Here is a 26678-nt window from a genome sequence, read left to right on the forward strand (position 1 = left end):
TTAATCCTACTATTATAGTATAAATTTTTTTTCAGAGAAATCATTGAATCAATATCATTAATCAAGAAAATTTATAAAAGTACGAGGCATCCTCAACTAGGGGAAGAGAGTCTTTTAACCAAATAGCTTCCTCACTAATATATTTAGCAAACATAGCAAGCCCATGGGCAACTGTATTACCAGTTCGCAAAGTATGAAACAGAGCAAGTATGTATTCCTGGCATAATCAGTTGAATCTCATCAAGGATGTGGCCCTCGAGGGACATGTGTGGGCTTGGTGTGATCAAAGCCTTCTTCACATTCAAATTGTCTCCTTCAATTACTAACTCATGGAATCCAGCCTCTACAGCAAAGATAATTCCTTTTTTTTTTTTTTTTTTTTTTTGTGTGTGTTCGATTAAGTTTTTCCCCTTTTTCTTTTTAAATTTTTTGTGTGCGTGTGATTGATTTGATAATAAATATTTAAGGTTTGGATTTTCAATATTTGATTTTTCTTTTGGTTTGTTTTGGAGAATGTGTTGTAGTTTAGAGAAATGTAATGTTTATAACATTTTTCACAACACTTTTATAACAAATCTTAAGTGGTAAGTTGTTCTTTATAGTTTAATTAGAAGGATGGACTTTCCATAAGTTTGTTTTTCGTGAAAAACTTTCCAAACTGCTTGTTTGGCACCTGAAGATAGACTTTTCAAAGTTCAATTTCGTAAAAGATTAGTAATCTATTGAATACATCACAAATTTATTTTGTAAAAAAAGCTGGATCGTAAGACTTTTTGAGGTAATAAACTGATTTATGATTTATTCTTAAGTTATAACATCAGAGGGTCAATCGTGCATTTCGCAATTTTAGGGGTGTGTTTGTTTGAAGGTGAAATAGGGTGAATAGAAAACTTTAGAGAGCAAATAAGAAGATAAACTTTTTTGAAGTATGTTTGGTTGGGTGGAGAGGAAAAAAAATAAATAGTGAGACCCAAGTATTTTCTTCCTAGACCCACCTAAAAGTTTTCTCCCAAAAATGGAGAGAAAATTGGGAAGGGGAAGCTCATGAAATAAGCTTCCAAAAATACCTCTCACCGCGGAAATCACTTCCAAGCCCCAATGTGTTGGCTTCCCCCCCCCCCCCCCCCCTTTTTATTATTTATTCTTGCCCTGTTACTAACTAACATGTTGGCTTCCCTTTTTTTTTTTTTCATTACTAACTAATGTGTTGGTTTTTTTTTCTTTTATTTTTTCTAGACGTGTAGCTTTCTTCTTCTTCATATTTTTTCATAAGTTTATTTTTCCTAGACAATCATATGTTTATTTTTCTCATTAATTTTGGTTGGTTTTTGTTTTTTTTTTTTTAGAAAACAGTTTTGGGTTAATTTCTTATGCTATTTTTTTTTTTTTTTTACTTTAATGAAGTGTTTATCTATATACAATTTTTTTTTAAAGTATAATGTGTTACTTTTTGTTTTATTTAATAGGGACATGATGATAAATTTATACAAACTTTATTTTCAACCAAACACAATTTTTTTTCATCCCTACACTTTTCTACCCTCCCAGCCAAACAAATGAGGGAAACTAAAATATTTTTTATCCACCCAATTTTCCATTCTCTCACCATTTTCCATCCTCTTACTTTTCCACTTTTCCAACCAAACGAACCCTAGGGGTTAAGTGTGTTGACAAACAATTTTCCACAAAAGCTCATGTAAAAGCCCAATTAACAAAACAGTCCAAGCAAGATAAGGCTTATTCTTTTTCTTATTCTTTTTTCTTTCTTGAAAAGAATAATTATATCTTTTACGGAAAATTTTCAAGATTTGGTTTGGAGGGTTCAAGGGAAGATTTTTATGCACTTTCGTGAGATTACAAATGTACCATGTGTGAGTCAAAAGGAGAAAAAGGCTCTATAGTTGCCAATTCATTATTTCACTCCATATTTCATGATGGTTTCATGCCGACTAAAATTTAATGGTGCATTCACTATCATTAAATGCTCACTTGCATAATCCCCCAAATTTAGCAATTTCTTTAGGATGAAAATCTTCAAGGAGAGTCAACAAGTAACCTCCAGTTTTTAGATTACACAAATCAACACCAACCCAAACAATTTCACTTCCCCATGAAACGCATAGTTCAAAATTAGATAAACTAAAAAGAGACATTCATTAAGAACAAGACTTGAGCATATTACTATTTTCACGTGTGTTCTAATAAGTATTACTATTTACTCAAAAAAAAAAGAACAAGACTTGGGCATATTAGAGATCCTAAGAGTCCTCTATAAAAGCCAAGTGGATGGGAAAGCTAATGCAAGCTTCATTTACTATCATCCTACAAAATACAACTTTTTTTTAGTCAAATACAGCCAGGGCTAGAAGGCCCAAAATGTGTTTCTTGGGTTCTTCATCACACATGAAGACTCTCTCTCTCTCTCTCTCTCTCATAATTTTCTCTTTCATCATATTTTAGGGACAAATCCATTCTCACACCCAAGTCCTTACCTTATTTGTGTGTCAACTTATGATTGGATTGAGCCCATTGCATGCACTTGAAAATGTTGAAATTCAATCAAGAGTCGACACACAAGTAGGGTAGGATTTGGGTGTAGGAATGGGTGCGTCCCTAACATTACTCCAAACTAAAGGCCCATCATCTTTGCTTTTTTGTTTTGTATTCTAACTCTTTTACTTGCTAGTTAATATTTGTTGATAGTTTTTGAAATAATGCTACTTGCTTCACCACAATATAATATTTTATTTGTGATTACCCATGGAAGGTGTGATTACCCATGTAACAATTCACACCTTCAAACCTAGTTATACTTAACCTCCTGAACTATTAGAATGCACAATTGATTCTTTAATTTTAAATGTTACATTTAAACCTCTACATACTGTTTTGCAATTAAATTTGATGAAATTTAGTATTTAAAGATCAATTTTCTCCCTTGCCATATGTTTTGGAGATAGGGCTAAATTGGTCTTTCAACACTAAATTTCATCATACTTAACAAAATAAATGATATGGGGGACACTGAAACAGAAATATGACTTTGAATGGTCAATTATGCATTCCAATAGTTCGATGAGTTCTACCGTGCTAAAAGTTTGGTTAGTTTCTATTCGAGTAATATCTTGGATTTTATGGCCCTTTAGAAGGTCGAAAATGTTGTACATTGATGTCTATGAAGCAGATGTAATACTGAAAAAGTGGGCAGCAACAATTGAATCTGAAAATTATCTATTCCTCCTCCCATTTGCTCTGTTTTGCTTCTGTGTGTGTGTGTTTCTGCAGAAAATGAACTATTTTTCACTCTTTTTATGTTGATTTAAGTGAGTTTTTTGACAACAGCCACTAGAAAGAGAGGGTTAAAGCGACTTAAACTTTTCTATCTTTGCTTTGGATATGTGACTAATAGTTAATTCTAGGGACTGAAGCATGGTAAAAGAAATTGTTATATTACCTGTATATGAGGACCTGGTGGCCTTTCTTGATAAGGTTCCGGAGATAGTTTAGGCTACTTGAGACGTCGTATGTGTATACTAAGCTCTTATTGCATCTCACCCACTCGTTGATGCTTCCCTGCTTGTCATTTTGAAAGAACTTAAAAAAAAAACTACTGAATTCGAGATATCAATGTTAACACTCCCGAATGTGAAGAGCCTGTTGAACAGTTTTATCATTTGCCCAAATGTAGGAGTATAGATATTTATAATTCTACAAAAAGGAGTAACCTCGTTAGTATATGGTTAGCTATATTTTCAAAGAGTGCAGCATGACCTTGTCAAACAACTACATGAGCAGAAAGGCCCAAGACACCATCTTCTAGGTTCAGGAAGATGAGTAATAGATTGGAGAAGGTCTACAGGATCTTCTATAGTATCTGGATCCCAATGTGACACACTTGGTCTAGGTTTTGGGGATAAATACTGACAGTCAGGCTCCAATATTTGTGCAGTAAATATTTTCACAGTACACTGCAAATGCAAGAGATATATCAATGTACATGCGATATGATACATGAAAGTCCAAATACACATTTCTTAGCGCTTCACATACTCTCCTTTGTAAACATGGAAGCAAAATTATATTTAGGAAAAAAAAATGACATTTCTTATAAGAACCACAAGTGGTTTTTGCACTCACCTTAGTGAAGATATTAAGATCTTCCACACATGCTGCATTGCTAGGATCTACATTCCTATACTCACCCTTGCATTTGTTTTTAGTTGACTAGAAAAAACCAAAGTATCACAAATTTTAGTAGGATATTTTTGAAAGAGAGAGTTGAACATGTAAGAAAGTAACATATATTCCAGCAGGTGAAACTGCAAAAGAATTCCCATTGCCTGCAACCTAAAGCCAAAATCTCTAACCTGGGTCTCAAAGCAATTAACATGAGCATTTTTTTTTTTTTTTTTGACAAGAAGATAGAAAGTAGAAAATCACCACATATAGTTCTTCTGATTGCATATCCCTGGCACCAATTTAAAGCAAAATTAGATTTCCATATGAAGTAAAATATAAGAAAGCAGTCAAAGCACTGAACAGAGTACAGAGAATTTCAAGGAAGAAAAACTGAGAGCTAGAGAGAGAATGGAATTGATGAAACTAGTATTTAACTAACTGAATGAATCTGTGAGACAACCTTACATAAATAGACTCCTAAACTACTTGCAGTTTAGCTAACAGTATTAACAGTATTACATGCTACTGTCGTTTAGAGCTTAATCAGCTCCTTTTTGCTTCTTTCTTATCTGTTTCGTTTCTTTCTCTTCCTTTCTGATCTGTACAAATTTGATATAAGAACCCCAAAACTATAAGGCCTTGATGAACAAGAGCAAAATTAAAGTAATTGAAGTTATTCGAATTTTAATGTGCTTGAACTTGTACCTTTAAGATTCATTCGCAGCTCCTGACCAACTTCATTACCTGCAACAAAATGACAGTCAATTACCATCCTAAAATCTTTTCATGTGGTATCAAAATGATTTTTATTTTTTTTTTGGTTCTTTGTATGCAGAAAATTAAGTATGAATTAAGAAGAAAAAAATATAGTTGCTTTTCATTTATGTATGTTACCATCTAATATTTTTTTAACAAGGATTGGGATGATTATGCCCGGGTAAGAATCTCCCATGATGTACAATGAATTTGGGGTGAAGCTTAAGCCACTGCATCATAACTCAAAATTTAAAATAAATAGGCCACTTGAGCAAAAAATTTCTCATTGTCACCCCTTTATATTTGTATCATCACTATAATTCCCATGTACCAAATTAAATCACGTTATTATATAGTTTTTGATCACCTTCAATAGAAATTCATAGAGTTATGCTACGGCCAATGTATCACTGATATTGTATCCTTCCAAACTTTTGCATAAAAGAATCTAGTGCCAACCGATTCATCCACAAATATTATATTAGCAACCTGAAAAAAAAAATGAAGGCCATTTCTTTCGGTTTACATAAACACCTAATTAACCGTCAAATTGACAGCGTAATTTTCATGAAAACCTTATTATTGGAGGCTGCTAAAGTTTCGTACCTTTGTCCAGGAGTATGGGTTTAACTTTAATTTTGGTGAGTTGCTTTTGGACCTTTCATAGTCAAATGATAATGGACCTAAACATAAGAAAAGCCTACAATTAATATATATGTGTGTGTATATATATATATTAATTCTTTTACTATGAGTCTTATTGCTTAACAAGCATTTCTTGGCGTTTCAAATGAAAACATACAGGTTGTAAATACTCCCTCCTCAATTGTAATTATCAAATTAACAAAATTCAGAGTAAACAATGGGTTTGGCTTAACTCTACTACATTTTTAATTGGACATATTTTTTTGTTTTAAATATACAATTGCAAGTGGTAGTGAGTTTTAATTCACATCTTTTATTTAGTTAGTGGGCAGTGGCAGAGCCTGAATTTGAGTTAAGGGTGGGGGGGGGGGGGATTTATATATAATACATGCATTTACACATTATGCAAATATATAATATTTGAGACCAATTTGAAAAATTAAAAGTTGTTTATTTAAATGCGAAGTGGTATTTAATATAATTATACAAAAAAAAAATCTCTACAAAAAAAGTTTATTCATAATATTGTATTTATCTATTGAGATATTTCTCACATGAGTGATCTATTTTTTATTTTTTTTTTAGAGCCAAAACTCAAGTTATGAATGAAACTATTAGTAGTTAGATAAATACTGAGTGCAATATATGTGAATTCCTATTTATTTTTGTTAATGTGGACCTATAAAATGTTCAAATTATAATATAAAAGGGACATACTAAAAAATTCAGTACATGGCATGCTAGCGGAAAACTTCAAGTTTCTCAATGGTTCATTGAGAAGTTGTGCTCTGGTTTAAGACCAAAGAAATAGAGAGACATTTAATAAACCCAAAAACAAAAAGTTGGCAGGATTATTTAATAATAACTAAGGGTATTTTTTAGGAGGGCCAAGGGGGCAACTATCCCCCCTTGATCCCTTGGCTTCACCCCTGTTAGCAGGTGATGTGACAATTTCTCATTAAAATAAAAGGAAACTTCTTTTAAAAAAATATTAAAAGTAAGTCAAACTCTTTTTTTTTAATTATATTATTTGGAAAAGAAAAAAAATTAATGTGAAGTGAGAGCATATTTTGAGTGTGAATTGGTTCGAGTTCTATCTTTTAAATTAATGTAAGCTTATACAACTAGCCCAAATTAGTTCCTTAAAAAATTGCCATTAAAAAATTATATTTATCACATAAAAATTCTTTAAAATTAATAAAAATATTTTTATATTAATGATATCTCATTTTTTTTTTTTCAAAAAAATCTTTTTCCATTAGTTAATCAATTAATTGTATACTTAATGACAATTTTTTATTTGAAATGGTTGAAAGATCTGAATTAATTTGAAACTTAGAAAATTAAATTGAACCAAAATAAAGTTAAAAGAACTAGAACGAATTTTAATGTTTCTTAATTAATAATTAATAAGATTGAATCAAACTGTGATCACACAACTGATCAGAATTCAGAAGTAACAAAACTAAAAGCTTTAGCTCACACCCAGTTTCAAGTTTGAAAGGAAGATCACCCGAAAAGCCAGGAAGCCTATTGATGATCGACTACTCAGACTGTGATGATCATGCAACTGCGTTGGCAAAAGCCAAGAAATAAACTATGAACAACCACGTAATTGTGCTCATGCTTCTTCACTTCTGGTTCTGGAAAAGGTTAACTTAATTAACTGGGTTTCTTTTAATCGTTTGTATGTGAATATTAATTTGTGGTAATTATTAAGCTCGATCTCTATGACTCTATCTGGTTGTGGTCTCTAGTCTCTAGTAGATGGTATCAAAACTACCAATGAGTCAAAAAGGCCTCTGACTTCTATCCAACTTGTTCAGCTTATTTTATTAGCTACACTTCAAACTTCAAAGTCAATTTTGAGATGTCTCCTCCGCCTGTCATCGCTCTCTCCGTTTGTTAGTCTACGGTTTGTTTATTAATTTTAGGTATATATTTTTTTTAATAGTTTTACATAAACAACATTTTTACACTATTTCGTGTCAAATCATAAGTTACAAGTTATTAATAGTTTTAATATGAACCTATTTATAAAAATTATTTTATTATCCACCAATAACAGCAAATAATAATATATTGTCTAGAATTTGTTGAAAATGTTGTGAATATTGTATTTCTCATATATTTGTTTTTTAGTCACCATTGTGTTTGTCCGAAGAAAGAGAATTGCACTTTTCTTGATGGCTAAGATTGAAAGTTAAAAAACTTTCTTTTTTATCATTCTACTTTCTTAGCTTTTTCCTTTTACCATTGCATGGTGCACATGGTTCGGATTAAAAAAAAAAGTACAAGTCTATACAAGAGTTGAAAAGTATTGAGTAGGCAGGCGCAGTTAGAGGAAAATTTGTTTTATGTTAATAATGCATTAGCAAATTTCATAGATGATTTCATAATTATTGAGGTGTCAAGTTTATTGATAATAAATAATAAAGTAATGTTAATAATAAACCAAAGAGAACTAATATAAATCCATCAATTAAGTTGTTATGAACAATGTTTTGAAAATTACTATATCCATAACATTGCTTACCTTACATATCATATACGTAGTATCACACTATTAGGAACCGAACTAGCTAGGATTTCAAGCTAGGAGGGCTGGAGTATAAGTATATATATATATATAATTCCAAATAAGCATTCATTTAGTATTAACAAATTATGAACAAATATACATAACAAAATCATTGTTTTTTAATACATTACAATACAAATTATACAATCATCTATTAACAAATACAGCGACACAAATCAAAGAAAAATTATGTTTATATTAGCTCACAAAAAGAATAATTGTTGTCACTAAGTAAAGACAAATACAAGAATGTAGGTGATATGCATAATATTTTAATTACAAATTGAATAATTCCCAATTTATAGATTGATTAGTTATAGCATTAATAAGTCATCAATGTGTGACATATTTAATTTATTACGGCTTTGTTTCCATCTAAAAAATAGTTGGAATATTTCCTAAAAAATAAAAGTTGGAGTACTGTATTAATTAGAAATAGTTAGAATTAATACAATATATAAATTTTTCAAGCACGTGGTCTACTCACTGACTCCATCACTCACCCACCGTTCCGCCACTAGTACCAACACTATATAAATTTTTTGTAAAGTTTTTATTATATTTTGTGGGTTTGTTTGGGCTTACACGTGGTTTTTTTGGTTTTATTTGTGATGCTATTTGTGTTAGATTTTGGTTAAGGGCCAAGACTAGAGAGAGAAGGGCCCAAATTCTATTTCTTGAACCCAAAGCCCAGATATACATATTGGGTATCTAATACTTGATTTTTTTTAATAGCAAACAATTTTATTACGAGCTTATGACAGATGGCTAGAACTTTCTCTCTCACATACTTTAGCTACTAAAGTAAATATTTTATTCTTGATAGATGTTTATTCTTCATTATTAATAAAATACCAAATGTGCTGTGTTTTGTTTTGAAATATCTTAATATTTTCTTTTGAAGATGTGACCTAAATATTCAGGCTACTAGTTTATACTAGATTTTTATAGTAACAAAAAAAAAATTAGTATACTTTTTTAAAAATTACTCATTTTTTAGAAAATTTTAACGTTGAAACAAATAGAGCACAAACATCATTAAAGTATAACTCTTATTAAATCTATAGCTGGATATTACCAAAATTTACATTTCAAGAATAAGTAAGAAAAAGAAAATCTATAAAAGAAACATAAATGAAAGATGTTAAAGCTGTCGAGTTTCATTGCTCTTTCATTGATTATACCAATAATACTAAAACGATTTTATTGAACTAGTGCTCGATCTCTCATACATAAATAGGCAAGAACACTATTGACTAGAGAGGATAGTAAGCAAACCACCTATTAACCATGGCAAAACATTCCTTAGGCTTGTACTCTGGAGCAGTGTGGCCCGCTCCCTACACAAAAGAAAGGCATATAATGGAGTTAGCTTTTGTAATTAGATGGGTACATCATTAGAGAAAAAGTATATATTGATTGGAATATCATTCTTGCCTTCACAGTTGCATATGTCAACCAACTTTTTTTATAATTATATACCATCGTGTACCTACAAATTATAATGGATATAGATAATAATGAAATTTAGGATTGAAAGAAACTTGATTTACTTCAACTTATGGCTTTAGAAAAATGGTAGGTGGCTGAGATTATAGAAGGTTCAAGTGGAAACCAACCCTGCAATTTGTCCATCAACAAACCATGGCTCCCAATTAGTGGCAATTGTCAAATTTAGAGACTCTATCCATGCATATGTAGAAATGTGTGGAATAACCATGTCATGATCACCACTGTGTTCAAACCAAAGAAACAAAAATCAGTGAAGTGTCTTATTTCAAGGGAAAGAAAATGATAAGTATGAAATATTCGAATTAGTTTCTAGAGATGTGATTCCCAATTGATTGCGTTACCTCTTGTAGTTGATGGAAATGACTTTTTAGTGAAGTTTCTTTCTATGAACCGATGAGTATTAAAATATTTTTCATTTGAAATGCATACATTTCATTATTAGATTAGATATTATAAATCTAAAGATATATTCAATGTTAAATTATTTAAAACTTTAAATAACAACATTTTCATTGTTAGATAGAGAAAGGAAAATCTTATCTATGAAATAAACAATCTCTATTTATGTAAATTAGGTTATAAAGTAAGGAAATTACCTATAAATCAAAATACGATACCCTTTCTTGATGAGGTTTCGATGGTATTCAAGAGTAGAAAAGACATCATCTGTGTAAGATAAACTTGCATTGCACCTTACCCACTCCCTTGTGGTCCCCTGGTTGTCATGCTTGAAATTTTTGGTAAAAATATTCATAAACTTGATACCTATTATTATTTTTGGTAGAATTGTCATACCTCCCTAATGTGAAGAGCCCTTTGAACAGTTTCATTATTGGCCCAAATGTAAGAGAATATATAGTTATAACTCTACAAAAACAGAGAGCTGGTAAAAATGAGCCAAAATTGTACATGCTTACAATTATGATCCCCACACAAACAAATATTTACCCGGCACCATAGTTCAGGAACTTGAGTAAGAGAAAGGAGATGAATAGCTTCCTCTCCGAGAACGCTTGCATCCAGCTTTGATCCCACTGGTTTTGGGGATGTCAAACTACATGTAGGTTCCAATATTTGTCCCGTATATATTTTTTGGGTGCACTGAAAATTCATAGATAAATCAATGTCAATTCCTATAAAATTTGGTAAAGAGAACTCATATTATAAAGCCTTAGAAGTTAGAAGTGGTTGAGAGCTCACTCACATCTGTCACATTATGAAGATCATTTACGCATAGTGTATTTTTTGGATCAACATTTATATACTCGCCCTTGCAATTCGTTTTGGTTGACTTGATATTAAGAGAAAAAACACACAAACACCAAGGAATTTGATTCGGTTAACCCTTTTGCATTGAGAGCTCAATTGAATTTCATAGTAGAGTATATATAAGCTAGCAAAAACACCTCATATAGTTTCTGTGATATAAGTGCCTTCATGTAAGCAAAGGGGATTCTGTAGTTGTAGTCATCATGTGGGATTGTGGCTGGGTTACCAAGCACGTATCCCTGTATCCAATTCAAAGAAAATTTACTTCAACAAAACTCTAAAACTACAAGGCATTAATAAACATGAATTATCTCAAAAAAATTTAAATTTTCTCAATTCTAATGTAAGTACTTACTTGGAGATTCATAGCTGGCTTAACCCCAGCTTCGTTACCTATAGAAAAACCATGCTTCATTAGTGAAAAAGAGGTAATACATACTTCAAACGTAGTAATAAATAAGTAATACACATAACCTTTCAATTTATCAAATATATGGAATTATATGACTAGTGACTACAATTACATTGGAAAATTTTCCACCTTAAATTATATTATCATTTGCAATGTCCTTATTAAACTTTATTTGTGCCATCAAATTTTGGTAGTGACATATGCCAAATAGGGATTGGCTTGTACTTAATGGAAAATACAAATTCAGCACACAATTCCTCGTGCACAGGAAACCAAATTGACCTTTCCGAGTTGGATCGGTTTTGGTTGTTGTAGCGAAGAGGTTTTGATTTAAGGCCTGTTAAGTTGTCGATCAAACAGCCTTTTACCACAACATTTAATATTTATCATCACATTGCGATGCCTCGCTACAAAAGTCTCACAAATATCCATCAAATTTAATCTTAACTTCCACGTGCATATTTGCATACTACACTTTTTTTTAGGAGATAGTTGCATACTACTTGATTATGAATAAGGGGCTTAGCTTCTATCTAGACCTCTAGTGCACTGGATCCACTGCAATCATGACACATGTCCATTTTTGGACATGTGCCATGATCGCAATGGATCCAATGTCACAAAACACTGGACAAAAGCCACACCCATAAATAACAACAACAACCCACATAGGTTGATTATATTTCATATGATAATATAATTAGTAAAGGTGTGCAAAGATTAGATTGAGTTAGGTTGGACAATGTTTTCAACTCAACTTGACCTTATCGGGTCAAGATAGTCTTAATCCATCATAGTGTAAAAACCAACTTAACCCAACCCAAATGGGTTGAGTTGGGTCGGGTTTGATTTCTTAGTTGAGATTAAATATTTCATCTCTTGTTTAAAAATGGGTTTTCATCAATTATTTAAACCAAATTTTCAATAAATTATTACAAATCGCATATTATGTGCAAATTGAATTCCAAATTCATCAAAATTATAATTTTTAAAACACCAATATAAATCAATAAGCTAATGATAAATATATACTCAAACCTACAACTTAGAGGATTAAATACTCAAATTTAAAGTTTAGGAGAGACGTCAAAATTAGTCTAAGGTTAAAAATATAATTTATATAACAATCATTATGCTGATATTAGTAATGATAAGAATCTTCATTCACAAAACTTACCATCGGATATTTTCTGAACAATAATTGGGACAACTATGCCTGAATAAGAATCACCAGCAACGTAGAGTTGATTTTTGTGGAATGCTGGATGAGCCAAAAGCCACTGTGTCACAACCCAAAAGATTAAACAAATTTTGGCATTAGCATTTGCATGTTTAAATTCCTTGAATTAAGTCTAGAATTACTACACAAGGTTGAGTATTAAAGATACCTTAAACCCAATAGTTTAGTCTAACCAAAACATGCCTAGCAAACCCAATAAATTGATTTAAAATAATAATAATTACAATATGCTGTTGACTCTATAGGGAACCTTTTCTTACCTAAACTCCCAAATATTTTGTGCATAAATATGTGTCAATTAAGTTATAAGATAGCTTAGCCTAATAAAATGACATAGATTTACAAGTAACAACACAATAACAAAATTGTCTAGCATGCCTATTTAAAAATAACTAACATATATAGGTTAGGCAAAGTAATCTTTTCTTTTTGGCTCCTTTGTACACGAACCCAGACTCCTCTCCTCTCCTCTATTGTTGCTTCTCTCTCTCTCTCTCCAAAGCTCATTTACATATATATATACACACACACACACTCAGAACAACAAGAAAACAACACTCCGATCTACATCCACAAATCATTGAATAACCTAAAAGCCCAAATTTTCATCCAATTAAAACGAAAACAAATTCATTCCAGTAGTAGTATTGGGTCAAACCAAAATCTCGAGTACGGTCATGATCGATGTCCTCCCCTTCTACAACAACGATGAGGTGGCCTATGGTCGTGTCAGACCAAAAATTCATGTATATGATGTCACTAGTGTGGTGGATGGATGGCCACAAAGGCAAAGGCAAAGGCAAAGGCAAAGGCAAAGGGGAACTTATTAGAAACTGTGAGGTGGCTATGCCAAGTGTGATGAAGGGTGGAGAGAAAGAGATAGAGAGAGACTCCAAAAGAAATTTAAAAATCAAGAAGAAAATATTTTAATAAAATAAAATAATAAATGACGAATTAGATGTGATTTTATTATATTTTATATATATATATATATATATATATATATATATTGATAATTTAATAGTTTGATGTGAGTTCTACTTCAGAGTAAGCAAAATAGAAAAAATAGTTTCTTAAACTAGGATTTTGTTATAAAAAAAAAAAATTGGCAATGCTAATGCATAGACTCTAATCATGCATAATAGAAACCAAAACTCAAACTGGGTTGTTCACGACCTTAGCCCAAATTTTATGAGTGATTTTTGTATTTTAGGACTTTAAAAGTATTTGCACTAGACAATGCAAACTTGTCTCAATTTACCACCGCACACCCTTGGTGCAATGGTCACTCTACAAGTATAAGTGTTTATAGGTTCGAGTCTCCAGAAAGTTAAAAATGTGTAAATTTGCAAAGTTACAATAACCATATAAATAAGTTACTGAAACTTTGTATATAATTATGATAATTTTTTTCTCTTAACTCTTGTCTCATCAAATTCTCTCTCTCTATGAAGATAATAATAAAAATATAATATAAAATGATTATTTCAATAAAGTTGAATGTATAATAAATATGAAAATAGATAAAGAAAAAAATTGCAACTATGACTTGACAATTGTATTAAAAAAAATGAGTAAGTTACTGTCATAGACTTATAGACTTATTGATGGCTAGTATTCAAAGACTCTCTTACCGATCATTCTAGCATATTTAAAATATTACTCACACAGTTAGTTTCAGTTAGTTCAACTGGTAAAATTTTAGCATAAGAGATTTGGGGTTCAATTATCACCTACACTAAAAACTAATTAGTGTCTTAGTCTGATGATAAAAAGTTATCATTTAGAGTGAATAACATAGGTTGAAACTCTCTTTCAAAAATATTACTCACACTATTCTACCAATATTTTTAGGTTCTAAAGATTTAGTATTAAATATTTAGAATCATTGATGTATTATGTTGGCAAATTAAGAACAAAACATGTCTAGTCTAGGTGTTTAGGCAATGCCTAAATAAGGGTGTTTCAAGGTTTGAAGGCCAGCTAATTGCAAAAAAAAGAAGTGAAGTTCTACCTTTCTCGACCGATCGAAAATCGCAAACACAATTTTTTGCAAATTTTTTAAACAAGCCCAAACCAATGAAAATGTTTAGGGTTTGATCTAAACTTCTCCACATATAAAAGGGAAACCCTAACCACGTTTTGAGGGTGCTGAAGAAGACTTGTGTGTTACTCTTTATGAGATTTGAGAGGTTTTATACATTCTAACTACACAAGAATCTACCGAAACCAAAACTACAATCAAGCATTGGTAGAACATAGTTACTGCATCAAGATCAACAAGTGAAGGTGATATGAAACCTTTGAGTGAGATCTCAAAGTCACAAGCAAGGCGGCTTGTGTTGCTATAAATTAATCCAAAAAGAGAAGGAATCCGTGGATTCGGAGTTTGCATATGGTCATGTCAATAAGTTACTACTGGAGGTAACATTAAATTTAGGGTTAAATCTTTTATAAAAACTTTAATTCTCTTATAGTGGATTTGGTTTACCTTGAGGATTGCTAGGTCAAATCCTCCCTAGGTTTTTACCTTAAAATGGTTAGTTTCATTAGTTTTCCTAGATCATCATATTGCGGTGTTATTTACTTTTCCACATCTCTGCATAATATGATTTACTTATGTTTAACCTAGATCTGATAATTAATGTAAGTCATCACTTGGTTAATAAATTAGGTTAAACTATCTGGTTTAAGGGGTCTAAACGAACATACAAATATAAATACAAAAGTCAACCAAAATATTAAACAATTAATAATATTATGTATTCTGCCAAATTATTTTCACTTGAGTCAGTGAGTGCTCTTTTTGTTTTCTAAAACAAAATATTTTCCCCTATATCTAAGTTTGTTCTCTCATACAACAAAGGGAACAAGTGTTAAACGCACCTTCCTGAGAAAAGAATAGGTTTGTGCTGCTGATATGGTATCAGTGATGCTGTATCCTTCCCAACTTCTTGCATATGAGAATCCAGTGCCGACGGGTGCATCAACAAATATTATGTTCGCAACCTAGAAGAGAATCGTCATCAATTTTCAAAGAATATATCAACCACATAATTAGCCTTTAAAATATAGAAAACAAGGCAACCAAAATCTCATACCTTTGTCCATGAGAATGGGTTTAATTTAAATGTGGGTGAATCCCTACTGGAAGTGTCAAAGTCAAATGACAATGGACCTACAAGAAAGTATGGAACCAATCAAATCTTTGATTAAGGAGAGAGTATATAAAGAACTTACCAATCATCTCTTGGCCCAACGATACTGAGAGGCCGAAGTTTTTTTTTTTTTCTCAAATGACTTGAGACATAAGGTTGTACATCCAGCTCACCAATATAACAAAGCCTATAAACCCAAAAATTTGAGTTGGTTTTCCATGGGTTGAATTTTTAGAATTGGTTGGGACAAGCTAGCTTTGATAATGACATGAAAATCATAACAAGACCAATCATCTCTCTCTCTCTCTCTCTCTCTCTCTCTCTCTCTCTCTCTATATATATATATATATATATATATATATATATATATATATATATATATATATATATATAAAGTCAAACCTAAGAGAAAATTCAGTAGATCTCCAATTAGAGTCTAATTTTATGTTATGTATTTCATCCAGTCTTCTTAATTTTGGTGCAACTATTTACCACAATTCAAAAATCAAGGAGTCCAATTTAATTTTCTTAATTTTTTGTGTTGAACGAGTTTTTTTTTTTTTCTTTTAATACTATGTATTTTGTGTTGAATGAGTTATTAAGTGTGAAATTCATAGAATGCAAATTAATAAACCTTAAAAGAAATCACTATCATTGATTCTTTATTATTATTATTATTATTATTATTATTATTATTATTATTATTATTATTATTATTCAATAGTATTTGGACGAACTAAAATTGAGAATTTCATGAATTGTAATTTAAATTATTTTTTTATATAAATATACAAACATTACATATAAACTTGGTAAAATTTTAATATGAATTTAGTTATACTTATTTGTAAATGTATTTTATGCATATACATTAGGTTATAAGCTAATTTCAAATTATGAATCAAAATTCTCCAAAATTCCTAAGGTAAACTATATGTGAAATTCATAAAATGAAAAAAGTTCATTTCTAGGTTAAGACTTTATTTCCTAAATTTAGAAATTTACGTAGTGTCACATTAATTGTTTAAAATTTTAAATGGTGTAGCACTAATTAAGTACACCTTTAAATTTGTAATGTTTAAAAATAAGTTCATTTGATTTGTCATTTATTTTTTTTATTTTTTTTTTTGCTAGGTGAATATAGTGGAGGGTGTCGTTGTCTGGTTCTTTTTATTTATTTATTTATTTATGGTGTCAGTGTCTAGTTCGATTTGGCTATCGGTTGAAACTTGTCATGTCATATGCAACTAAATATACATTAATGAAATTCTTATAATCCTATATATTCATTGGAAATTAATTAGATTGGCTTTTGACGTGTTTTTAACGTTTAAATAAACGTTGATTAATACTGTTTCATATATATTTAAAAATGAGCAAAAGTTAAGTACAGTGCTTAGGTGATGTTCCTTAAATTCTCATTTTAAAATTCTGTCATGGAGATTTTTTCTTATGAGATGGAAACATATTTTTTAGTTAAGTTACCACATGACTAAATTTTAAGAAATGATCTAAGGAATAGCATCTAAGATACTGTACCTAAGTTTTATCATTTGAAAATTAAGGTAAATTGCAAATTACATCCTTGAAATTTAGGGGTGATTGGATTTTACAACTTGACATTTTAGAATTTAAATTTTACCCCTTATATTTTAGAAATGTTTTGATTTTATTCCCTAAAATTTTGGGGTGTTTGAATTTTATACCCTAAAGCTTTAGAATTTGGGATGTAAAATCCAAACAACCCTAAGCTTTAGGGAGTGAAATCTAAGTTTTGAAATGTTAGGGTATAAAATTTAAACACTCCAAACTTCAGGAGGCAAAATTCAATCACTTCCCAACTTTAAAAGTGTTATTTACAATTTACCCTAAAAATTATTAATAATACCAAAAAAATACAATATACTCAGTTTAAAAATTGCATCAGTGAATTTTTTTTTTCCCCCCTAATAAACGAGAGATCAGTGAAGTTTATCTATGAACTATAAAGGATCTTATTTCCAACACGTTATTTTCTTAGCCAGCCCGAATTGATGTTGACCTCACTCAAGCTTTCATCTTCACATGACGATGTCATTAAAATGTTGAAATTTCCGAAAGTTTTCTTAGATATTATCATCAACAACAATACATCAACATTTAGTCAAGAAGATTATCGTATTGTTTAAGAAATATTGAAAGTGATTACCTTTTACTAAGTGTTATTTAACTTTTTTTTTTCATTTTTAATTTAAAGTGTACCTCTTGCGCTTTGCAAAAAAATATGTTAAAAGCTAATCTGGCAACATTAATCAACTAGAAATGCCAAAGGCTTTCTTCTTTGTCTTTTATATACCTCAATTATTTTTGTTACTTGGTGACCAAAAATAAAACAAAACAATTAAGAATCAGAATAATGGGAATATTCATACGTACCTATTTCATAAACTAGGCCAGAAAAAGCTGAACAACCCGGACCCCCGGTGAGCCAAAGCACGAGTGGATCATCTCTTGGACTTCTCTCAGACTCAATGAAGTAATAGAAAAGCTGCACATCATCTAAGTCTCCCACTCCTATGTACCTGGTAGGTCACAAAATCCATAACTTTCACTCTCACGTATTCCATTATATTCCACATGATAAATTTGCAATAAATATGAAAGAGAAGCACAACCTCTTTTTAAGTCTTAACACTTACCCAGTTTCAAGTTTGAAAGGAAGACTGCCAGAGTAGCCTGGTAAGGTCTCAATGATTGATTGAGACTCAATAATGGCGAGGAAAATAACTATAACAAGTACGCGTGAGAACAACTTAGTCATACATTTGTAAGCTGGGTTTGGTGTCAGAGGTGTTGCCATGCTTGGCTTAGGCTATCTCCCAAAGTAAACACACCACACCACAAGCGAAAAATTGGTTGGAGTACTGTGGGCTGTCTTTCTTCTTCGTTTATAGGCCATTGAACAAACGCTAAAATTAATAGAATATTATAATGATATCGAAAGTTCAAGACAAACAAGTCAATTTAAGCTGCTTTTTTCTTATATATAGTAATTTCATTAGTATACCATATTTTTATGTACCCTGATCATATCATTGATTGAGATATATCCCTGGGTCACTCTGATCATTCATCATTTTACTGCACGTGCACCTGAACCAACCAAAATCGACCGCTAAATATATATAGCTACCGCACCATTTACCGGGGTGGAGGTCCAAAAAACACATCCATAAGTGCCCGGTGTGGTGTGGTTTGTAATTCTGTTTTCTTAGAACGGCAAAAGACTACACCATATTAATTGCTATATATAAGCAAGGACAAAATTTGGTTGCAAATTTAGTTGTAGCTAATGGCAACAATTTCCACTAACAAAAATTACCATAATTATATATTTTGAAAATGTAACGATTAGATTGCATGTTCTTTATATTTTTGACACATTTGTCAACTTTTATGTGAATAAAATGTTATTTACTACTAAGTCTATAAACCTTTTTTTTTTTGTGCATAATTTTTAGACTACAAAAACTTGAAATTTAAACATTTTATTGATAACATAGGTATCAGTCTTTGATCATTTTGAAATTTTTTAAGTATTGAAAATATTAAAAGAAAATATAATTCAATATGATAGATTTGTCAAAATTCACATCTAATAAAATAAATATTAATAAAATTCACATCTAATGAAATAAATATTAGTAAAGTTGTAATTATTAAATACAATCATTTTTCTAGCCAAACTTTATCTAGTAATAACAATTTATATAGAATTGAAAACATAAGCAAATGACAAAGTCTTCCTCTTTATCAATATAGAAAATAGAAATCATTGAAACCGACCAAACCACAATGTATTGCACAATCTAAAACCACACTAGACTGATAATATGACAAATCAATTAAGGTGAGGTGTAGTGATATATATGACCCAAAACTCCACCGCCACACCATGTGCACCCTTACCCCTATCCTTTTAGGACAAAACTTCCCCCTTACTCCGAAATTACTCCACTTTACTTTAACCATGGATACTGCGTCAGATCAATTTATTTGGGAGCCCAAGCCGACATCTTTAATATGACCTTTTTTTATAATTAAATATTAATTAAATCATATTATTTAACTTTTTAGTACCAATTTCTTCTTCATTTAAAATATATTTTTCATGCCTTTTGATATGCAAAATTATAAATTTTTTTATTCAAATTTTATTAACATTTTTGTGGGAAGGTTTCATGTCTCAGCCCCCAATTAGTAGGTATTGTCCTCTTTGGCGCTTGACCTCAAGGTTTTGCATAATCCCACATTGGGGAGAGACACCTCCCACATGTGCCTTATAAGCCTAAGCCCCAGACATGTGTATCACTACTACACATGCGTAGTAGTGTGTAGGCTTGTAAGGCACATGTGGGAGGCGTCTCTCCCCAGTGTGGGATTGAGCGAAACCTTGAGGTCAGCGCCAAAGAGGATAATACCTGCTAATTGGGGGCTGTGACATGAAACCCTCCCACATTAAAAGGCGCCTCTCCCCAATGTGGGATTGAGCAAAACCTTGAGGCCAAGCGCCAAAGAGGACAATACCTACTAATTAGGGGCTGAGACATGAAACCCTCCCACAATTTTATTTTTAATTGATAACATGACTAATCCATTCAAATAAAAAAATTTCAATATTAATTTTGAAAGGTTTCAGTTATGCTTTGTTTATTACTAGTAAAAATTTATCCAAAGTAATTTTTTGAGATTCAAGTACTCTTTAAATAATTTTTCTCTTATTTTTTTATTTTAATTTTTTCATATCCAAATAGATTTTTTTCTAGTAAACATTTATATTAGAAAAAAAATATAAATGTTAAAGGAGATTCTTAGCAAAATAAAAAGGGTGTGCCTACCGTGCTGTTAAAACATTTGTTTTATTTTTTATATTGATTGTTTACTATACAAGTGTTCATTGGCCTACAGTTTAGTTTTTAGCTTTTATTTTTTTAGTTTTTATGTACTTTTTTTAAGATTTTACTTTTTTTATTTTTTCAAAATATAAGTATATTTTAGCACATTTTCAGAAAAAAAAAAAAACTAAAAAAACTAATATGAAACACACAATAGCATTAAGTACAATACTAATTTAAATTACAAAAATAAAAGGTACAAAAAGGAAAAGTATAAAACTAAATGTGACGTGGAGGGCTACACTAACATGATGATGAATATTTGATGTGTCATACTAACGGGAATAGAGGAAAATTACTCAAGAAAAAAAAAAAGTTTAGGTAGAAAATGTCTATCCACTTTATTTGTTTTGGGAAACTGGGCCTAATTTTGCTTTTTCACCTACTAACATCAATAGATAATGCATTTTATTGGTCAATAAAGGAGCCTTAAATTATTTTTTTCTAAGTGAGATGGATTTCATTAAAATGCGCATTATGTAAGAGAGATAAATGTAATATATTTTATTGTTTAAAAGAGGGGGTCTTTTTCCAATATTTGGCGGCTTGAGGCCATTACCTTTTTTGCTGAATAAGGCTATTACCCCTTAGTTGTCTATAGTTTTTTTATTATTATTATTATTTTTTTATACAAGGTAAAATTTTTACTCTAATCTAATCTAACTATATATGTGTGTGAAGCTCCTTCTGGAAACTTAAACCTTAACCCTTACCCCTCCCACACTCCACAAGTATTTATACTTGTAGAGTGACCACCGCACCAAAGGTGAGCGATGGTGTTGTCTATAGCGTTAACTCAGCACTCTCTTGACTTTTTTGTACGACACTTAAAAGTTTAAAAGGAAAACATATATTATTATTTTACTGAAAAAGAGTGTATCTTACTATCTTATCAAAGAAAAGCATATCCCATTATCCGAAAATTTTTACATATCTTATACAAAATAATAATTAAAAGAACCTACTTAATGTAAGGGCACTAAAACCTTAAAGCTGTCACTATCTTTTTTTTCTCTTCCATCTCTTGGCTTTCTTGTAGTTTCAAACTCTAGATATTTCCTATCAATTCAATAAATTTTTTTTATATAAAATAAAAATTCTATTCTAATATAATCTAAGTGTATATGTATATAAAACACCCTTGATGAGCATGCATTAAGGATAAAAAAATGAGTAGGGACAAACTAATAATTGAAAGGGCTGAATCTTTTTGTGAAGGGTATCAAAGGGGAGAAAGGAAGAGTAAAGAGAAATGCTCCTTCTTATATATCTAGTAGTTTATCTCACTAATTACATCTTTTATGGATTTATCATTCAGGTGAGAGGATGAAGCATTGTTTTTAGAATATTGAATAATTTAGAAGGGGCCATGGGCGGAAAGTAATAAAACTCAAAAGCTCTTTTTAACAAAATGTATTGAAATTCTTTTCTAAAACTTTTTTCTTTTTTTTGGTACAAAAACTTTTTTCATATTTTTTTATTATTTTTATTGAGTATTGTGATTGAACAATAAGTCTAACGATACAATTTTCAATCACTTATTAAAGTGGCAAATTGTGGGTGGTTGAAAATAATTTTTTATTTATTTTTATAATTCAATAATTAAATTGGAAGAGGGTAATTTAAACTATCACTATTTAAATACTATGAGGTATCTTTTGAGTTACAAAATTATTAAAAATCATGTTAATATGGTGAGTTCCGGTGAAGTAATATCCACCTCTCATAGTTTATCATCCCAACTAGCGGTGAAAAGTTGTCTTTGTCATTGGAGGCTAAATTCATTTAGGAAACTCAAAGCCATATATTTCGGGTTCTCATGAAAGACATGTTGTGGATAAATTCGCAGTTGATTTTTAGGAACCACCCTGGTAGAGGTAGTTCTGAATGGTAGGAATTTGTCACACTTCGATGGCCCCTTTTTTTTTCCCTTTGTGGGTCATCATGCCGATACGGCAGAACGTCTACATCTAACCGTGGACAAAAATTTGGAAAACTTTTATTCAAATCAATCCACAATCATTTACAAAAATAATTTTAGAGATCCGTTCCTAAATAAAACTCTGGGAATTACTCTGTCTTCCTCTCTTACGTAATATAAGAAGAAAAAAATTATGCTGGGTCTGGAACAAATTGGAAAAAGTGGTTGATTCGTTCACTTAAACAGATGAGTGAAGCAAAGGGGATAAGGTATAAAACATATATAAAAGAATACATGTTCAACAAGCTCTAAGAGGAAATGACATATTCAATAGTAGTTAAATTATTCCTCTACTCTCTTTTACAATTAATCATTAAAAATAATGCGCAATGTTTATGGACTTCAATAAAAGAAAAAAAAAAAAAAAAGATGAATTTATTTATGCATATTTAGTAAGGACAAAGCTTTTTTAGAAAATTAGTTAAAAAAATTAACATGATTACATATTTTAGAAATTTGTAGTGTATGTTAAGAACATACACCACAAATTTGGCGTTAATTAAATATTATCTATTATTTGATTAGTAGATTTATTTTATATACATAACTATTGAACTTTAAACTGTTGGAAATTTGAAAGATGTAAAAAGAAAATGTAATCACACTGTAGATCTATATATCATTATGTTTTAAATAATAGTAAGATGAAATGTCAATTTTAAAGCTAAAGGAAAAAGATGAGACGTCAATTATATGATAGAGAGATAGAATGATGATTCATAAAATGAGTGAATGAAAGAAAACAATCCAACGCAATTTGAAAAAGAAGAAAAAAATACAACGAAGAAAGAAAGAAAGAAAGAAAGAAAGAAAGAAGAAGAAGAAGAAGAAGATGATGATGATGTTAAAATAAATATCATGTGCTGCAGGATTGATCACAAACGGCGTTGGCTCAGGAGTCAGGGACCACTACGGTGGGTTTGAAAGGTAGATATCCTTCTCTCGAAACTTGAAAGGTAGATATTTGGTAGATATGTAGATTTTATGACAGTCGTTTAGATATGCATGTTCGGAATCTATGACAAATATTGTTTAGACAGACTTGTTTAGATTTATGACAATTGTTTCATAAAAAATGACAATTGTTCAAAGAGCGCTCTATTTTTTATACTTCACTCTATACTTTGTCAATGAATACCTACCTTATGTATACCTATTTAATTAAATCTGACTTTTTTTGTTTTTATTACCTAAAATAAAATAACCCAACACCTCTTACTCAAGGACGGTCCACAGAGGCGGACTCACCTACGTTTGGACAGAGGGGGTTATAGCCTACTCTTTGCCCAGTTGTCCCAAAAAAAAAAATCAGACAAACCAAAAAAACCAACCAAAAAAATAACAAATCTAGATAACAAGAATACCCTTAAGGCAATATAGCATATCAGACTCTTCTATAATCTGACCTCTCTTCTTTGAAATCTTTCATCAGTCCCCTCTCTCTGCTCTATCTAAGATTTGTTGTGTGAGCCTGTGAGGTAGATCCTTTACGAATTTTTAATTTTTATGAGGATCTTCCATCAGTCCCCTCTTCCTTCTCTAATCTGGATCTTTCTTTTTTCTTTTTTTTTTTGTAGATCACTACTCAAGTCTATGCTCTCCCCCTCTCTCTTGAATGCTAGTAACTGATATTGTGTGAACTTGTGGCTATCCTTTTCATAAATAAAATAAAATAGTTGTATTGGGTTGTGTGAATGCTGAACTTCTGATTGCCTAAATGGGTAGAGGGGGTTGTGGCACGTGTTTGCTATAGTGCTAGATGGAGTATATATCAATATATGTGTCAAATTTTGGTTCAAAAAAATAAGTAAGAAATGATAAAAGGAGTACTAATTTCACTATTTATTTAATTAATTTTGAGATACTTCATTATTATTTTCCTATCTTATAAATTCATTATTCCAAAAATTAGACCCAAACCAATCCAAATAAACATTGATTTTCTCATTATTTACAAGTTCAGAAATTATTTGAACGTTATATAGATGTAATTTATATCCTTATAATTTATATAACTTTTATATGGTTAGTAGATAATGAGAAAGTCAACTACAATATTTGATTTTTTGAAGAATACAAATAAATTAAAAGTCATTACTAATAGCCTATTTTCTGAAAATCATTGAACAACATTTTGAGAAATTGCTATTAGTGAAAGAAGTATCAGATCATTGCAACATGATCATATATATGTCTATAAATATGGGATTAAGATGTTAATGGATGATTTGAAATTCAACGAACTTATATTTACCCCCCCCCCCCCCCCCCCCCCCACTTTGACTCCTAATTCCGTCCCTAAAAACAAACTCAGGATTTCAAATTAGAAGGGGTTAGAGTCTATGCAAAAAAATAAATAAATAAAAGCCTCCATAGTGATGACTCTAGAAATTTTTTTAGGCTAGTCATTAAGAAACTTAAGTTATGTGAATAAAATTGTCGTAATGATGTAACTTGGAACTTGTCTTTGAGTGGACCAAATGAAAACGAGATTTGTATATATATTATATTCATAATTTATATAATAGTCTAAACTCTAAAGTATAATGTAAATACCATTCAATATAGAAGTTAATTATTTTATAACTCAACATTACAATCCAAAAATATAGTATTGTTTTTTGTAATATCATTATGAATATATCAAATAGTTTTTAACTTATTTATGGGATTAGATTCAAAACTAAATTATAATCCATTAAGTGCTTAATGACTAACATGTAAAAAAAATACTAAGAAGTTAAAGTAGACAAACAACTCTTGAAATTAAATGCATTAAAAAATTCTAATCAAATAATGATTTGCACATTTTAGTGTTTTGTTTTTTATATTATATATTTTTATCTATTTTAAATGTAGATTATTATTATTATTATTATTATTATTATTATTATTATTATTATTATTATTATGTTATAAAATAATATAATTAATTTAATAAAAACACACGAAAAGAAGAATCAAGAAAATTCATACCTATCCCAGTATACCATATACGTGTGTGGTGGTAAAATAAAAGAGAAACAAAAGAAGAAAAAAGAGAGAGCAAACTACCGGAACTAATACACATGGACCATGGTTGTAAATCTAAACCATACATGTGTGGATCATGGTTGTAATTCTTGGAGCAATCTAATCAGTAAGTAAAGACTAGCCTCATCACATGCCCTTCACGTGCGATGAGAGTTATTTTTTTTATTTTTTATAGTGTCATAATTTTTCATTCAGGTTTACATGTTTTTTCATTAATATTACGTATTTAGAACTACTAATATAATTAGGAGTGTCATGAGGATAGCTTCTAGAAAAGAACAAATATTACATGTTTATTTTGTAGCCAAAAAAAAAACCTGTGTTTTTATTATATATATAATTTTTATTTTAACAATCTAATTTATAAGTGGATAAAGTAATTTAAAAATCAACAGGAGAGTGCCCCTATTTTTTAGCCAATATTTTAGTGGGAGTTAGAGTTATATTTTCACCAGTGCCATCCTCCAACGGACCGATGCAATCAACATCGCCGGTCACGACCAAACCACTTATGTAATTAAATCCAACCCAATCCCTACCGTTCCTTTCAAACCCACCAACCACCATAGGTGAAGCTCATGTTTCAAACTCAAGCCAATACCATCAAATCCTAATAACAAAACACCAAAAAGAAACCGAATCATTGAACCAACCAAAGAGAACAAAACAAATCAAAGAGAACTAACACAAAATGGGTTCGGTCATAGTATAAAGATGGGAAATAAAAGTGAATGGAAATGAAAATAAAATGAAAATGAAAATGAAAGAGCAAAATCAGAAAAGTAATTCGGAAGACTAGGAAGAAAAATGGAAATAAGAATGAGGAGTGGGTTTGAAACATAGGTTTCAACTATGGTGATGATTTTGGCTATGATACAAAACATGGGTTTCAGCTATGGTGGTTGGTGGGTTTGAGAGTGATAGTGTGTATTGGTTAGATTTAATTAAATAGGAAGTTTTACCGTGACCGGAGATGGT

The 26678-nt window shown here is 30.6% G+C and overlaps 1 protein-coding gene and 1 pseudogene across 3 annotated transcripts; both read right to left on the bottom strand.

Annotated features, from left to right (window-relative positions):
• Positions 1 to 1985: 1985 nt before the first annotated feature.
• Positions 1986 to 8128, bottom strand: LOC142635654 (serine carboxypeptidase-like 18; annotated as a pseudogene).
• Positions 8129 to 9261: 1133 nt separating this feature from the next.
• On the bottom strand, positions 9262 to 18694 carry LOC142633536 (serine carboxypeptidase-like 7). Of its 3 annotated transcripts, XM_075807773.1 has the most exons (14): positions 18431 to 18692; positions 18168 to 18313; positions 15696 to 15772; positions 15481 to 15603; positions 12532 to 12634; positions 11298 to 11335; positions 11080 to 11181; positions 10878 to 10964; positions 10622 to 10774; positions 10469 to 10540; positions 10270 to 10388; positions 9781 to 9894; positions 9599 to 9653; positions 9262 to 9501 (listed from the first exon to the last, which is right to left on the bottom strand). In XM_075807773.1, the coding sequence occupies exons 1-14, from the start codon at positions 18589 to 18591 to the stop codon at positions 9418 to 9420; spliced, it is 1434 nt and encodes a 477-aa protein (XP_075663888.1). In that variant the 5' UTR covers positions 18592 to 18692; the 3' UTR covers positions 9262 to 9417. The 3 variants fall into 3 exon arrangements, with proteins under 3 accessions (XP_075663888.1, XP_075663889.1, XP_075663890.1); XM_075807774.1 differs by lacking the exon at positions 9599 to 9653 and having other exon boundaries at positions 18431 to 18693; XM_075807775.1 differs by lacking the exons at positions 9599 to 9653; positions 9781 to 9894 and having other exon boundaries at positions 18431 to 18694.
• Between the last annotated feature and the right edge of the window lie 7984 nt (positions 18695 to 26678).

The sequence above is a fragment of the Castanea sativa genome, chromosome 5 (assembly GCF_040712315.1).
Source record: "Castanea sativa cultivar Marrone di Chiusa Pesio chromosome 5, ASM4071231v1".
In the NCBI taxonomy this organism is placed as follows: Eukaryota; Viridiplantae; Streptophyta; class Magnoliopsida; order Fagales; family Fagaceae; genus Castanea; species Castanea sativa.

Coding starts and splice junctions, on each gene's coding strand:
- LOC142633536 (XM_075807773.1), bottom strand. CDS start 18,591: ATGGCAACACCTCTGACACCAAACCCAGCTTACAAATGTATGACTAAG. Junction 10,541..10,621: donor TTCCTGAACTATGGTGCCGG/GTAAATATTTGT, acceptor CTGTTTTTGTAG/AGTTATAACTATATATTCTC. Junction 9,895..10,269: donor TATCGTATTTTGATTTATAG/GTAATTTCCTTA, acceptor GTTTGAACACAG/TGGTGATCATGACATGGTTA.